Genomic DNA, 17961 nt, shown 5'->3' on the forward strand with positions numbered 1-17961 from the left:
AATACCATCAGCCTGGGGGTTTGGATTTCAGCATATGGATTTTAGAGGCGGGGAACACAAATATTCAGTCCATTTCAGGGGGAGAGAGGGAATTTGGGAATGACATATGCATAGGGTCACATGAACCTCTAAATTTGTGTTGGGTTGGGAAGATGGAAGCTGATGGTTGTAGCTCAGTGGTTCTTCACCGTGGAGGCCCATTTAAATCACTTGGAAGCCTTAACTAATAAGACACCAATGTTCAGTGCCTTCTGCTGCCACCCTGGAGATTCTGATTTAATTGATCTGGGGCACCTGGACATGACATGGTTTTAAAAGATCCCAGGCGAGTTCCATATGCAACCACAGTGAAAACTCACTCACCAAGTAACTGACTCTCCCTCTGTCTCATTTCCCATTTCCTTCCCCTACATTCTGGCCCCTGCCAGAGCTGGAAATTTAACACATGAAGTAGTAATGATTGCTTTTATTTTTACATATGATTTCCAAAGTTTGAACCCTTGTTTTATATCGCAGTGATGATTATGCATGTCTCTAAAACTTGGTGGTTTCAACTCAACTGTAGATTATCTCATTTTTATGTTAAAGTCTGTTTATTCATAGTTTATTATGCAGCAAGCCAGTTTCTTAGGCACTTGTCTCTTCACAGCTTATAATTAAAAACCAACAAACTAAAACCTGGAGGCAATCTGGCTTGTTTCTGTCTGCTGCGGAGAAGGAGAATTTTCTGTAGTGCTCAGAATTCTATCAGATTAAAAAAAAATCATCTTGCTGCTAGATTCAGCATAAGTGTGGATTTAGCACTCACTTGGGGCTTGTGGAGAGAGAATAATGTGCCACGAGGACTTGAGGCTCTGAATTGGAACCCTTGGTGGCACCCCAAAATTTATTTGAACAAAAAAGGTCCACATCATGGACCTATTTTATGACCGATGAGTTCAACCACCTTGCTCACGGCCTAGATGAGATTAAGGGTTTAGCTTGTTATTTAATATTTACCTCAAAACCAGTGTCTCTTCATACTTTCTCAATTATAGTCATATCTTCATTCATTTTTAGCAATTCACCTGTGAGTGTCCAAATTGATATTTTTTTTGTCCTAAAAAAACAAAAAACAAAAGAACCCCACAACTCATTATGTTCTTTGACACACATTAGCTGATAAAACTGTAGTCAACTCTTAAGAAAATATGACAGTAATGTCATTGCATCGTATATTCTTTATTGGAAAGCTTCTGAAGGGTAATTTTTCCCTTGTCCTGATTTTTTTTTTTAAAGTAAGCCTATGAGAGAAACTCCCAAATTATTTTCTCTGTATTACATTTATAGTTAGCCAATTGTTACAGACTGAATGCTTGTGTCCCTTTCAAATTCACATGTCAATTCCTAACCCCCAGTGTGATGGTATTGGGATTGTCTGGCCTTTGTGAGGTGAGGGTCAAGACAGTGGATTTAGTGCCCTTATAAGAGACCTCCTAGAGAGCTCCCTCATCCCTGGCTGCCATTTAAGGACTCAGGAAAGGGAAGCAGTGTATCAGTGAACCAGGAAAGGGATCCTCATCAGACACTGAATCTGCCAGCGTCTTGACCTTGGACTTCCTAGTCTCCAGAAGAGCAAGAAATAATTTGTTGTTTAAGCCACCCAGTCTATGGTATTTTTTTATACCAACCCTAATGGGCTAAGACATCAATAAGACAACTTTTATTTTTATTTTTGCACTTGGCTATCTACTATTATCTTATTCTCATTGCAAGAGTTTCAAAGCCTCCACCTCATCTTTCAGGCTATCAAAATCTTTATCGTGGTGTTACTATGCAGAGGCCATTGTTCTGCTGCCTTCCTGCTTAACCTTCCAACCTCTGCATTTTCTTCTCTAATGTGGGATTGATACCTATTTTAGAGAGTTTTTCTGACAACTACTGGCAACATGGAAAGCACCATGCATACCAAAGACACTTCCATAATCCTCCTCCTCTTTTACGTAAAAGGGCACCTCCCATGGTGGGCTGGCTTCTTTTTGATTATTTTTCTCCTTTTATTATTGTGGGTGCATAGCTTTAGTTCATAACCTCTACCATGCAAGTGTACACATATTTCCTTATTTTTCCAGTTTCAGATTTATGAAGCCTCCAAAAAATGTTTCTTCTTCCATTTTCACCTTCTGTTTTATGATCTTCATGTCTACATACTTCTCTGTCTTGGTTTTATCTCCTTCCATTGAAAGGAGAGCATTAAATAGAAAATATCAGTATTAGCTGTTCGTGGGAGAACTTTATGATGCGCTAAAAGAGAGATTTTGGTTTTGTAAATACAACGGGAGAGCCTGAAATCCTCAGGGCTTTAGTGAGTTTCCACATCTCTGGTCAATATAGCTTACCAATGTGAAATGAAAATTGAGTCACACTTGTGTGTTTTATTGTTGTCTTAGGGTGATGAAAGCTATTTTTTTTTTAATTTTTAAAACTTTTTTTTTGGAGAGAAAGTGAGCAAGCATGTGCAAACAGGTAGCAGGAGCACCAAGGGAGAGGAAAGGAGAAGAATCTCAAATAGGCTCCAAGCTCAGCATGGAGCCTCAGCATGGGGTTCTATCTCATGACCATGAGATCATGACGTGAGCTGAAACCTGAGCTTAACTAACTGAGCCACTCAGGTGCCCTGAAAGGTATTGTTTTATGACTTTTATGCTACTGCAATAAAAAACTCTCAATCTCAAGACTCTTGTATTGGAAGACCATCATGGAATCATCATCCATCTGTATCAGTGCTGGTGGAATCTTACCACTGGTTCAAGGAAGAGGGACACTGTGTTTTTCTCTGATAAGAAGTCCTTGTTTGTTGCAAAATTAGCTTAACGTCTTGCTTTTGCAAAGCCTTTTGAGTTCTCTATTTTGGTGGAAGAAATGTCATACTCACATGGAATAACAATCTTTCTCCCAAATTCTTAATAAACCCAATTTCCAAAGCCATTGTTTTAAATTTCCTATGCTTATTTTACCTTAACAAAGAAATCATGTAGCAGAACAATAATAAAAAAGCAATGTCTGTGCCTCTTTTTCAAATTGGCATTTGCTTTTAGTAAGATGAGTCCTCTGGGCTCTCAGTTATGTTTTTCGTAGCTCTAATAAGAGTTTCCTAAAAACTCTTTTATTATATCAGGTATAAGGTAGATAACAAGGTTTGATAGCCCTGAAGGAACTTGCATTAGGTAATGCAGCTGGAGAGAGAAATGGAAATAATCAATAAAGGCATGAAAAGAAACCATAAGAACAAGATAGATTATATTTATCCCAAGGTTCCTCCTTCTAAACTCTCCCCTGCTCTCTCTCCAACCTACACAGATTTAGGGCAAATACATCACTTTTTTTTCCTGCTGTATTTGACAATAGCTACAAGTTCTCTTTGAAGGTCAGATTTGAGCAGTTAAACAGGTGTGAATATACTTGGTTTCTGAAGGCCACAATTAGAGAACGCTGTTCAACAACATTCTCAAATTGTCAGTCCTGGGATTATGACCTACAGACTATGTACATGTAAATGCATCACAGCATATGAGAGAGCATGTCTAAAAATAGTTTTCATTGTCTTTTCCTCGTAGTTTTTCAACAAAATATTTTAAGACAGCCATGCTTAACTGTATATCAAAATGTGAAGGTCATGGTTTGTTGGTGTAACAAAGGATTCAGGTTTTTTTTTTTTTTTAATTTTAGGTAGGAGTGTAGGCTTTTTTTTTTTTTTAAGATTTTTAAATTATTTTTTCATGAGAGACACAGAGAGGCAGAGACATTGGTAGAGGGAAAAGCAGGCTCCCTGCGAGGAGCCCGATGTGGGACTTGATCCCAGGACCCTGGGATCATGACCTGAGCCAAAGGCAGATGCTCAACCACTGAGCCACCCAAGTGCCCATGTGTGGGATCTTTAAATTTAACTGTTAGAATTTACAAATAGATTAAAATAATAATTAATGAAGAAATGAATTGTTTACAAATAAAATAATAGTTAATGAAACAATGAGTTGTGTACATGGCTGAAGAAAACTAGTTCAGGTCTGCCAGTCTGGGGTGTGCAATTGATGTCCTTGACTTACATATTTATCTAGAAATGCCCTAGGTATTCAGAGCCATTTCTTCAGCTGGGTAAAGGGCAGATGTCCAGGGCCATTATTACTTGAGGAGGGCAATCGTTTTTGTCACCCCTCTTCTTTGATCCCTGGCATGCCTTGAGCATAGTGGACAGTGATAGTTGTTAAAATTTATGGAGGCTTACTAAGCGACAGGCAATGTAGTAAGGCCTGTGCACACATTAACTCACTCAGTCAATATTTGTTGAGAATGGAGGGGGGGAGAAGTGAATGGTCCATGCTCCCAACACACAGAAAAGGCTCTTTTCCTCAGCTAATTAAGTGGGCTTAGATATTTTTAGGGATTTCATTATTTTTTCTTCATGAGTGAATTTTGACAATATTCCTGACGTCTCTTGACATTAAATATTTAAATTGGGTTGATAATGTTAAAAAGTGCTATTTTCTGAAGTATTTGATATTTAATGCTTTGATAACTTTAAAATGTACTACAATCCAAGTAAAAGTCTTGTCTATTTCTCTTTGATGCTGAATCTAAGACATTAAATAAACACGACTGTAACAACATTGCAATATGAATTAATTCAAGAACTTTTAAAAAATTCTCACTCAACCGAATATCATTATTACTTGAAGAACACATTTATGATTTGTAATTTTCTGATGATTAAACGTCTTTAAAACTTGGTGTTCTCATATATCATTAGAACGAACATACCACTTATAAAATACTAATTATTCACAGTACCCAAGAATTATATATGCTTTATTCTTTTATTATAAAAACTGTCCTAAATAAATGAAACCTAGATTAATTACATACTCAATCTGATTGAACAAAACTGGCAACCTATTATGGATTTTTTTTAGCACTTATATAAGTTTTACTAATTATTATATGACTATTCAAAACACAGTGAAGGGCATATTACTAAAATCCTCTCATTCATAGCCAGCCCCATGCTTCTGGTTATAAGTACTTAAATATACATAGGGAGAAACACTCACTCAGGCATATATCTACTGATTTTGTAGGGTTTTTTTTTTTTTTTATCTAGTTTCTATGTTGGTTTCTCTAGAATTCAGTGTTTTCGAAACAGGAACTTTGTCATTTGAATGTCCTAATTAATGGTGAGAACAGCAAAAAAGTGAGTGAATGCTATTATGATACAATTTTCTTTTTTTTTTTTGATGTAGAAAGACGTTTATGAAATTATGTGGTTTGGTTTGCTAGGCTTTTGTAACATATTCAGATGACTTAGTCTTGACTTAACAACCAAGATAAAATTGGCAATTTATATATTCTAAATAAAATCTTCTTTTAAGGGTATAGACTCATTATTAACTGCTAAACAAACATATGGTGTTAACCATATGCTATATTTGTCATTTTTGTAAAGGTATTATTCAGCTGGATGTCTTGAAATATTGAGAGCATCTGTTATATAAGTATTTGGTAAAAACATGTATACTTTGTCATTGGTTTGACAATCCAATTAAATTTTTAAAAAATTTCTTGCTTTTATTTTGGAAAATGTCTAAGGGGATTACATAGCCAAGTAGAAGTGTGATTTTGTTAAAAGGTTATGGGAAATTTTTGTTTTGTACTTGTGTCATTTGAACAGAGCCTCTGCAGTAGAGTAAAACAAATATTTCTAATATATTTTAACTGCATGTTAAACTGATTGCCTATATATGTCATTAAATGCTGAAATTTATACTAACCAAGAGACCACTTATAACATCACTATCTAAATTTCACATGACACTGAACATGGCATTTTGTTTCAGAAGAGGGTAGCAGAGCATGTCCTTTGAGGGCTCAGGAGGGCTATTTTGAGGCTCGTTTTGAGGAATCTTTGCATGTCTATGCTCCTGTGCAGCCCCTGTCCTTCCCGGAGCCTACCAGCAAAGCCATTCCCAAGGCTATGGATACATGCACCAGACCAGCCTCTCATCCATGAGGTCAATGCAGCACTCACCAAATCTAGTAAGTATCAATTTGAAGTGTTTCTTCTTCCCTGCTCTTCCCATTTTATCTCCAGAAGAGAAATCCAAGTGGAATACAGTTGCATTGAATAGTGTCCATTTTCAGGTGAAGGATAAATGACAACGTGGATCTTTGTATCCTTTCAAAGAAAACGAAAAGTTTATGGAGGTAAACCACTGAGAAAGGAAGGCACGCTGTGGAAACATGTAAACAGTAAAACATACAAAGACTCTCCCAGAACAATATCCTTGTTGTTATTTCATGATTGGTCTTAGCCAACTGTGATCTTCCTTCAAGCCTATAAAGCACAAATACGTTAGCCTGAGCACTGAGAAATGAGCAGTCCTTCTAAGCAGTTGGAAGTTATCTTTAAGCTCTCTAAAGTTCTTTTTGGCTCATCTAGTTTCCTCAGCCCATGAATTCGCTTAATTTTGAGATTGTCTAATGTTAATATTAGCAAAATTCTTGGTCTTTAATAAAGACAAGTATGGTAAAACTCAATTTACATCCTGTCTATAAACCCTTTGTCTGACATGTGATGTGCAAATACCTCCTTCCATTTGGCAGGTTCATTTTGTTAATGGTTTCCTTTGCTGCACAGAAACTTTTCAGTTTGATGTGGTTTCACATGGTTATTTTTGCTTTTGGTGTCAAATCCAAGTGATCGTTTCCAAGACCAGTGTCAAGGAGCTTACTGCCTATGGTTTTGTTTTGTTTTGTTTTTCTAGAAGTTTTATTTTTTTAGATCTAACATTCAAGTCTTTAATGTATTTTGGGTTAATTTTTGTATGTGGTGTAAGAAAGTGGTCCAGTTTCATTCTTTTGCATGTGGCTGTCCACTTTTCCCAGCACCACTTATTGAAGAGACTGTCCTTTCCCCACTCTGTATTCTTGGCTCCTTCCTCATATACTAATTGACCAAATCTGCATGGGTTTATTGCTGAGGTCTCTGTTCTGTTTTCATTGATCTATGTTTTTATGTCAATACCATAGTGTTTTGATTACTAAAGCTTGTAACATAGTTTGAAGTCAGGAAGTGAATAATTTCCTTATTATAACAAGGATTTCGTTATGTATACCTCAATATTCAGAACATTCACCTACTAAATGTCTATCCCTGTGATTCGGAAACCTGCAAAATAAGTCTATTAGCTAGTTTTCTTTTTTAAGATATATTTTTAAGAGGAAGCAAAAATTCTTTGTACTATTTAGGGAAAATTCATTTCCTCTGCCTGGGGCCTGAGGGTAGTGACCTGACACTGACTTGGCTCTTTCTGCCCCTAGGGCAGTTTTTGTTCTCTGAAGAGTGTGGAATAAGGGGAGAATCTACATAATCTAAGGTCTCTGGGGTTATCAGAAGCTGAGGGAAATTGGTTTTACTGCTTCAGAGCTTACTTTTTGATGGGCTAGTCATTGTATCTAGAGGCTTCCTAGATCCCTATCCTGGGCCCCCAAACACTAGCCTTTCTGCTAGTCTGGATGGACGCTGCTGGCATAGATGGTCAGCTCTGGTTTGCAGATCTCCAGAAATAAGTCCACTGGGGAACATTCCTCATAGTTAGTCTGTCATCTGTGAGCTGGTTTGTCATGATGGGCGTTTGTGGTTGTAAAATATTTTGTATCCATTGTGTGACCCTCCCCCTCCTTTCCTTTTCAGAGGACCTACCGAGCCATGTACGATTACAGCGCCCAGGACGAAGACGAGGTCTCCTTCCGGGACGGCGACTACATTGTCAACGTGCAGCCTATCGACGACGGCTGGATGTACGGCACAGTGCAGAGAACTGGCAAAACAGGGATGCTCCCGGCGAATTACATTGAGTTTGTCAATTAAGTCTTTCTCCTTGTCTTTGAGCTTTATTCTAATGTATACTAAACCCAACCTTTTTAAAAGATAGAAGATACTTTTAAGACAACTTGGCAGTTATTTTACAATAATCTATCTTTCCTTTGACAATGAGACACACACAGCAGGAAGAAAGAATGGCTTCTGGGCTCAGCACAGCAGCATTGTCAGGAGTTCCTGTAAACAAAATCCTTAGGTCCGGGCCCGGTGCTGCTAAACGGGTTAATGGTTTCCTTGGATTGGCTACGGCACACTTCTGGGAAATGTATTTTTGTAGCCTTTCATAGAGATGTTGATCGTCCCTTAAATGTAACAAGTCTGTGAAACTTCTTAGCTGTCACTTTGGAATCACCAGAAGCCAGTTCTCTTAATTCAGTAACACAGCCAATAATTTAAAAACCATTTAGCTTTTGAGTCATTAGGGAATTTCCAATTCAAGTGAAAATTGCCCTAATGTAATAAACGTCAAGAGCGGCAGAATGACAGTTTGCTTAAAATCATATTGACTGCTGGCCTTCAAGACCTAGAAACTTCTCCCGAACAAAGACATTTCCTTGTTCCCTAGACTGACTTGGGTCTATTTATTTCTCATTTGTACCGAGGCGTATCCTCTTCTCCATTTATATTCTGTGGGCCCAAGTCTACGCTTGACTCCATAGAATGTCAGGACCAAATAACGTCACAGCTACACGGCAAAGGGCAAAGTTTCAGGTCATCTCTATTATTTCCCTAAGAGCTTTTACCCTGTTGCATGTCACGTAGGTTCAAGCTTCTGTAACATAGGCAGCTGCACTGCCCATCCATCTCTGTTAATAGAGCAAAAAGTGCGGCTGATAACCTAACAACCCTTTCAGAGCTCTAGTCGCCAGCTCATCAGAAAACCGTATTTTGAAAAGTTGCTTGAGATTCTCCTGCTGCCTCGCACTCTAGTTTCGAAGGATTCACACCTTTAGGAAATAGACGCCTACTCTAGCAATTAAGTGACTTAGGTGTTTACTGAGCAGCTTTCATTAACTTAATGCCGCTGTTGATTCAAAAGTAAAGAAAACTTACTAGGAGCCAGTGACTACAAAGTATAGGAGAGACAACCAGTGAATAAAATGTCACCCACTCCACATGGAGACGATTGGGTTTTTTATTTAAGAAAATGTTATTCACATCCGGGAATGGAAATCTAGCCACTGAAACTAGTTAATGAAAAGACTTCTTTTCCTTTCTTCTGGTTCTTACTTTCTAAACCATATGCAGGGTGGGGGGAAGATGAAGATGCCAGCAGAGATTTTAAGTCTAGGCCCAAGAGGTTGTTCACGCAAAAAGAAGTTGTTGTCCTATCTTGAATTTCAAATACGAGACCTTGCAGGCTCTGCCTGGATTTACAGCCATGCTGCAGCCCTTGCTGACGGGTGGTGAAGACTGGCCTGTAGTCCATAGTCAGGATCACTGGAGAATTAACATCCATCATCGAAGTGACTCTGTGTTTTTCTGATGTATTTGGACCTGCTACCAATATTCTGGTAGTATTCATGTAGGGCCTGACTCTAGAGTGATGAAGCTATAAAAGCAAAGTTACAAAAATGTGATAAAATGTATAGACCTTGGGGATATATCCCTTATATAATATATGCAAAGAAATGAACAAAACATCTTGTAAAATACCTTTTATAGAAGTGTTCAGGAGTTCAAAAACAAATGCTCATTCATTTACACTTATGAAAAGTTAGTATATACTTTTGAAAATCTGGAGTTTCATTTTATCTGGCTAAAAGAGCAAATAAGCTTTATTATACTCAAGCTGCGTCTACAGGACACTCACATAAAAAGAGAAGAGAAAAATTCAGGTAAAAAGCTAGAGAGTTTTCTGAGGGGATTTGACAGATCCCTACATACCCAGCTGGACTGATTTTCTCGTATCGAAATGGCCAGTCATGATTAAATTAACCCCATATCTGTTTTGATGTCTTGTACACAAACCAACAAAGACAAGATGAATTTATGACCTTCTTGCAAAAAAACCTTCTGTGCATTAAAAGTGGGGGCAATAAACTTGCTCAATTTTATTATATCTCTAAGTAAATATTTATGTTTCACTCAGACCACTTCTTGTGACTATGAAAAGCTGTAGTTGTTGATTAAATTTGCAGACTAAATGTAGGACAGGTACAATTTTTTGAGAAATAGCACATTTATGGGAGGCCCAGAGGAAACAGATTTGAAATGATGTTTTTAATCGGGAAAAGTACCATAAAGTAGCAGCTTGTTGCTCCCTTGTCTTTCTTATCCACTAATTTCAAAATCAGATTCCTGGAATGTAGAAGTCAATAATTATTGGGGGAATAATCCTAAAATGTTAAGCTTCACATAATGTTTGCATAGCGAGATGATTCTGCTTCCAGCCTCTAGGAATTCAGGTCTGCTTAGAATTTAACTAGAGAGTAATTATTTTACGGTAAAGACTGCAGGAGAATAAGATGTCATGTGCTCCTGACACCCACCACAACTGGGTAACGTTGCCACTAAAGCTTGTCAGGGTATTCTAGCGTCTCAGCAGAAATATAGGAAACATATATGTATAATACCAAAGTGCTATTTTTACAGTATCATTTTTCAAAACGACGTTCTTGAACAATTTTTCCACTTTGCACCCCCCCCCCCAATTTGGCAACAGGTATCTCACACATAACATTGATGGCTAAAGAAGGGTTTAAAAACATATGTCTTTTAAAAATCAAGTTAAAGACTGTGAAATGTCCAAGCACAGACAACATGCACCTGATTTTCTGAATGTGATGCATTCTCCAGACTGATAAAAGCACAAGGAACAGTTTGATATGCTTTTACAAGATTCTGAAACCAAAACTGTACATGGATCATCTCTCTCTTGAGAATAGCAGAGGAACAGAATAGATATATGACTTTTGTTGTAAGTTTTTGTAGTCAACTGTTTTTACTAATTCTCGTTCTCTAGGAAAGCTTTCTACTTCTAATCTGTGGCAAAACGAACTCTTCACGTCTTCTTGTTCTTGTCTATACATCCACAGCATAGCCCAGTTTGAAATAGTTATCAGGTTGTCAGATCCCCACGCAGCCGCAACCTCTTCTCAGGCTTCCCCACCACCAGAGACCACACAGGAATTTGCAAGCGCAGTTTCTAGGGGCATCTAGTATGAACTTGGATGACATTGGACGAGCCTCTCTCTCACTATTAGGTTCACTGCCTGAAGGTGATGAGGATGCAGTTTTGGCAGGTTGGCCACAGTCTTTCTTTCCTTGTCCTCTCCCCTGTTGAGCTTGACAACAGTCTGGGAGGTGGGGAAACAGACTTTTCTAAAACAGTGAAGTTCAAGAGGTGCATCTGTTTTTCAGGTGTGTCCACCTCCAGTGAAATGTTTTTAATGAAAAGATAAAATGTGTGTGATCCTTTAATAACACATCCTTATATAAAGTGGATATAGTTTATACCAAAATTATAATATAGATATATTAAAAAGAAAGGTGCCTTTTGATTACCCTTGTTTATCCTCTATGGTCTTGGAAGGAAAACCGAGCCAGCAAGCTTCTTGTGTATTCTGTAGTAATATTTTATTGTACATGATTGGTATTTTTGTGGCGGGGGAATTGAGATGCTCCTGATGGATACGAGAGGTGGTAGCAGATTGTATTTTACCTCCAAAGGTTGAGAACTATAGAAAATACTGACCTTTCCCATACATTTCTGGAAAGTTCTTTGTGGATTTATATATAGTCAGGATGCATAAACATGAACTTTAGGTTTGAGACTTAAAATACCTATTGTAAGATAGAAGAATTCTATTATGAGGCTGAATTCATTGGACAAGATAAAATTCACTTCATAAGTTTCATTATACCTTAGCTATTCACTTCTGATAATCTGAAAGTGGCTGGAGCATGGGTGTTTTGGGTAATGAGACACGGAGGCAAGAAAGCTTTAGCTAAGTAAGAAGCTATGTAAAGTAAGTTAAGAATGCTAAAAGGAAAGTCTCTTTTTGAAGTATTCCATGCCCACTAGGGTCCTTTCCAGGCAACTGACTGTCAACTATTGATGATCAAAAAATATATATAAAGATATTGTATGATGTTTCTATGGCCATCATTTCATGATGCTACTGGACTCCACCAGCCTGGAAGGATCCCTAGGGCAGATTTTTCCCCAGTGTCCATATTACTTCTGTATATTCATGAAATTCCATATGCTTTTGCATTTGATACATGGCATCCAGTTGGCATAGTATCTGCTTCTTTGTAATCCAGTTGCTGTTAAGAATGATTGACTTTGAAGGAAAAAGAGAAAATTGCATCCTAGTGCCATTCTTCAGTGTGCACACAATGAATGGCTGAGCATTTAGAAGCAGCACCAAGTGTGTCACAGGTGTGGTGTGGCAATGTTGGCCTCTGACCTGTGATAAAAATACAAAACTGGATCATTGCACAGCTTGGCTTCTGTTTGCTTCAAAAATGTAGAATTGTGGTTGATGATCAATTTCCAAGATTGTACTAACTTTGAGAGCGTATAGTTATAATGGAAATACTTAATGTTTTTAAGATGAAGGGGCTTATAGAATGATACAGGTTATTAATATAATTTGGCTTTTGTTATGCAAATTAACACCAGCTATTAAAATATATTTTAGTAGAAATGCTTTAATTCATGTTTTTTTTCCTCTACACTGTGAATCTTTAAGCCTTGGTGGACTAGAGCAACATCGTGCTGCCCAAAGGACTAACCTATGCAAACTAGTTCACATTTTAGTGGATGTCACAGTAATTGTGTAATAAGACATTATTTCCCCCTGCATAATGTACAGCGGCATTGAAATAAACATTAAGCCTAGCATCATGTATGTATAGTATAGTCACTCACAGACCCTTCAAGGCTACTATAATCATTAGTATTATTATTATTTGTTTAAAAACAAATCGCTGATTTATCTATTAAATCTACTTGAACGATGTTGGAACAAGAATGACGGGTGGATGTGTCGGCTGTGGCTTCAATGTGGTCACTGCAAGTGTTTTCCTATGATAAAACTGTGTTCAGATGCACTCTCTTCAGGGTATTATTATTCTGTGTCTTCTTTCTGTATTTGTAAAACATTATGACGCTCTAATTTTCCTATCTCTACACATTTGGTTTGCTTAAATAAATGCAGGATATAACAAAATGGTTCTACTTCTTGGTTCTCACCTTGGTTTCTTGGAGCTTGGGTCATTGATCATGCCGGGCATGAGGTTTATCATGACAACTTATATTAAGTCAACATTGTAGGCACATGCTGGCTTCAGTGCACTTCCATTAGTGAGTCATCCAAAATGTGTCTTCCTCCCCACGATAAACTTAATTTTTAAATGATAACAATATTATGCTTTTTCAAGCTCAATATCTTTCTGATTTTATATCAAAGTACTATAATAATACAGCATTGTAGTTCACTTCTTTCAAGATTAAATTCCTCATATATTCTCAATAGAATTTTAATTTTCTTGTATTAGTAAGATGAAAGAAACAGCTTGGAGCAAAGAATAGAAAATGCAGAAATTGAGTACATGAAATGGGGAGATGCTCTGATTTCGCAGCTAAGAACAGCTCATTTATCATAGAACATAATTGCCTTTTTCCTCCTATTTTCCTATAGTTGGAAAAAGTAAGTCCCTATTTTGACCCTACTATAAATCTGTTGAGACTAGGATCTTAGCCTTACTATATTATTCTGTAAAAGAGCCTCTTTGATGGTGCAGAAATCCTCCCAATTATAAACTGATAAACAATATGGATGACACATTTAGAACACTTACTCACAGAATAAACATATCTTCCTGATCTGAATCTTTCTGTTTTTCATATTCTAAAAGTACAAAATGAGTATTTGCATGATATTCATCATCAATATACTGATGATATCTCAAATTACAAAACAGCTTGCTTATTTATTTATTTATTTATTTATTTATTTATTTGAAGAAGTTGCTCTCTTTTTTTTTTTTTTTAATTTTTTTTTATTTATTTATGATAGTCACAGAGAGAGAGAGAGAGAGAGAGAGGCAGAGACACAGGCAGAGGGAGAAGCAGGCTCCATGCACTGGGAGCCTGATGTGGGATTCGATCCCGGGTCTCCAGGATCGCGCCCTGGGCCAAAGGCAGGCGCCAAACCGCTGCGCCACCCAGGGATCCCAGAAGTTGCTCTCTTTTTGTCTCTCCAAGATTTTTTTTCCCTCCATCATAATAAACTTCCTCCTCGGAACCCAAGCCACACAGTAATGAATAACTTTGCAGGATTTTTTTTTTCCTGAACTAAAATAATTTGGATTTAGAATATAATTTTGTTAACTTAAAAATTGCGAGGTCTCTGTTATAAGTAATTGAGACCCACATGACCACCAGAAGTCTACCAAAATAACTTTTTATAAAAATACTCCTACATAATAAATTAAAAAGTAGATAGAAGGAAAGTTTTGTTTCTTCCTTTATGTAATCTGCTTCTCCTACACAGGGAGACTGAACAAGAGTTTTGTGGTGGCAAAAAACTGGATACAGCCAAGTGTGAACTTCAGCTACTTTCTGCCTTCTAAGCAAAAGTCTCAGGGCTTTGTCTATTATATTTGTATTTGGGAGCAGCAGAGTTATGAAAAACAGAATGAGAAAATAGAGTTAAAGGGGACAAAGTCAATATTAGAACAAAGGACCCAGTTACTGTTTTTGTATTTATACCATGGCATTTGATCCTTGCCACCTTTCTACTTTCTTAAAAAAAAGATTTATTTATTTGAGAGACACTGGGGGAGGGGGGGCACAGAGGTAAAGAGAATCTCAAGCCGACTCTCTACTGAGCTCAGAGCCCAAGGCGGGACTCAATCACATGACCCTGAAATCACCATCCGAGCTGAAACCACGATTGGTCACTTGACAGACTGTGCCACCCACCTGCTTTTGTGTGTGTGTGTGTGTGTGTGTGTGTGTGTAGCAAACATGAAAGAGAATAGTATAGAAACGCAAAATTGGAACTCTTGTTATTCCACTTAACAGCATTAGGAATTTTCTTGCATCCCAAATTCAGTTATTAGATTACTTTTTAAAATAAACTAGTTTCTGGTTCTTAGACTGGGCTAGCCACCTTTACTGCTACTTTTCAGAGGGCTGACATCCAAGACCACACTGGCTCAAATTAGTTTTTATGATCTTGCATGGTCTCCCCACTGTGGTCATAGCTGACTAGTTCTAGGTGACAGATTAATAGGCTGCCTGGGAGGCCTGGATGGGGGCTATGCAAGAACTTGACCCAACAGGGATGGTGTGACTATCCTGTCCTCATCTCTCTGAAGCACCTGAGGTCATGATATAGAGCAAGCCGGTTCACTGGCTGTATTATTCAAAGCTCAAAGACACAGAGAAAGAAGTCAAGAGTAAGCCCAAGCTTTGGGTAAGCAGATATCATGAATATGAAAAGCCACGAAATGGGGGAAAGATATTCAGAGTAGAAGGAGTAAAAAGGTAGTTGGTCAGTAGTGGCATATGTCATACGGTAGAGCCATGAAGAGATGGGAAGAAAGAAACTTGATTCTTGTTCATGGATGGCACCTACCATTCAGGAGCCCAACCCTTGCTGCTGAAGAGGTGTCCACATGCCACGTCAGATGCTGGAGGCTTGGTCCTGCAGCCCCTGTGAGACCGTCTCCTCTTATTTTGACAAGGAATAAATTTCATAAATGATAAAAAGATTCATATGATGTCCCCCCAGTGAAACACTAAATGGCAGAAGTAACTGAAATGCCAATTACATTATTACAGCTCAGACGTTCCTAGGATGTCTTAAGTATTTTTCCTTCGTTTTCTTTTATGATATATTATCCTCTAGATATCCTAGTGAAAAATCCCTTTAGTTGGAAGTTGTTACCCTATGAAGGGTACCCATAATCATCAAACACATTTAACTGCAGCCAGTGTGCATGTACAAAGAAGGAATCGGAGGTTTAGAGGAATATTCGCATTGATTTCTATGTTTAGCAAAGTCGGGAGTGGCTGGGGCCACCTCAGAGAGCGACATTGGCACTGGTGTTCCAAGGGGGAAAGGGAAATTGGTTTAACAGAACTTTCAGAAATACCCCATTCACGGTGGGTTTTCGTAGTATAGTAGTTATCACGTTCACCTAACAGAAATACCTACTTCTGCCGGCTGTACCCACTGAGAGCTCTTGTGTCAGATGATTTGTGTATTTAACATCTAGTTATTTAGTGTTTATGGGATTCAAGGAAGAGAACTTAGAACTTTCCTCATAAAGCTTACATATTGGTCCAGGAGATTGGCATTAGGCAGCTAAGGATACACATTTATACACTTGCATATCCTTGTGTATACTTAGTAATTAATTGCCCAATTGCAGGGTGAGGGATGCCGTGAAAGGGGAGCGGCCCCCAGTTCCTGCAGCAGGGCAGGGGTGAGGGGTGGACATGCCAGGAAGAGGCAGGAGGCTTTCCAAGGAGCCAGGATGTCAATTGGACTCTAGAAGCTTCACTGACAATAGTCTCTATCCATCCAAGCGTTAGACACCTGGGAATAGTTCATCACCAGCAGCTAGCACTAGAAATGTTACAGCCCTCTGCCTGCCGAATTTTAAGTAGCAATGGCAGGTTTTTGTAATTTTAACAAAGTTAAGTGTTGTATGGACAAAATATGCACTGTGCCTGAATTTATGCACATGGGGCTGCCCTTTAGTTATTCGAATTAAGATTTTTTTCCTCCAATTAAAAAAATTCAGCCAGTTGCAAAGAGTTAATTATATACACAGAGTTTTACAGATGTGGAATACTTCACTTCCTTTTTTTGATAACTGGTCTTTACATAGGCTTTCCTGTGTCTTTACTTCCTCCTTGAATATTTTTGGAAAGTGTGTGTTTACTGGAGTTTATTTTCATACAGTCTGCCACAGACATTGATTAAAATGCTGGGCTTCTTTCTCTCCAATTTTAGATTTCACAGATTTGGGAGTTGTCATTTCCATCTAATATGTGATAGGAGTTAGATTTGCTACATTAACCAGGCAATACAGGGAAAAATCACTGGCAATGCAAGAAAGTTGTTGGTAATCATTTATAATAAGTCCTTGCTCTGAGGTAAATCATAGCTGTGCACATGGAATTGTAGCAAGAATGTCGAACATCTGCTTCCTTTAAAAGTCTGACTGTGTTTGCACACTTTATCTTGGGGACCTTTGACCCATTTAAATGAATGATTGCTAATGTTTTGGATGTATTTGGTCCCCTTAATCCATGCCTAATAAAATGCTTGTTGTGGGAACACCCCTTGATATACACAAATACCTCTTGGCTTCATGTACATCTTTCACGTTTTGACTTTCAAGACAGTGCCGCCAAGTGATTTCTGGATCTCTACATCCTTTGGTTATATTGCCTTTTCTTCCCCACCAAAATAGGAGTTCAGATGAGCCAACTACAGTGTCATATTTGTATTGTAATGAGACATGGTCTCTTTTGTTTACAAGTCATATTCCTACTGGTCTACATTAATTTAGTGGGTTTGGGAGAAGAGGTGCCCGAAAACCCAATGGGACAGACTTGTTCCATGTGACCCACCTGCGAAGGCTCCTTCTGGCTGTGGCCGAGCACCAGCTCCAGTAGATCTGGCGATGTGTGGCTCCTATCTGCCTGCAGCCATCCTCTCACTAAGGAACAAGGGACAGGCACAGGGAAAATTTTCCATTTTCTGTGATTTATATCCTGGAAAGTGGGGGAGAGGATGGTTCCAATGATGATTTTATTTTCAAAGCAGGCAAATAAAAAAGGGTTTATGGTATGAGAACAATAATTATGTTGTGGCAGCCTCTTCGTATCATTGAAAAGTTTCATGTTTGAAGGGCATTGAAATATTTTCAGAACTTGGAATGGGGATTCTGGTCTTGAGATAAGTCACTTGATTATGATCGAGACTGTAAAATAGCAGTTTAATAATATAAAATAACCCTTAAGGATTTGAAAGATTCACTTTTATTACATTTACGCACAGATCAAAGATCTA

General features: G+C 38.1%; 1 protein-coding gene across 11 annotated transcripts in view; it reads left to right on the top strand.

The window, feature by feature from the left end:
• NEBL (nebulette) overlaps positions 1–13095 on the top strand; it is a 341680-nt gene extending 328585 nt beyond the window's left edge. For all 11 annotated transcript variants that reach the window (XM_072825449.1, XM_072825451.1, XM_072825442.1 and 8 more), the window contains 2 exons: positions 5963–6069; positions 7727–13095. In XM_072825449.1, the coding sequence (XP_072681550.1) occupies positions 5963–6069; positions 7727–7903 (284 nt within the window). In that variant the 3' untranslated portion in view covers positions 7904–13095. The remainder of the gene's footprint in view (positions 1–5962; positions 6070–7726) is intronic.
• The last annotated feature ends 4866 nt before the right edge of the window (positions 13096–17961 follow it).

The sequence above is a fragment of the Canis lupus genome, chromosome 5, assembly GCF_048164855.1.
Source record: "Canis lupus baileyi chromosome 5, mCanLup2.hap1, whole genome shotgun sequence".
Taxonomy (NCBI): Eukaryota; Metazoa; Chordata; class Mammalia; order Carnivora; family Canidae; genus Canis; species Canis lupus.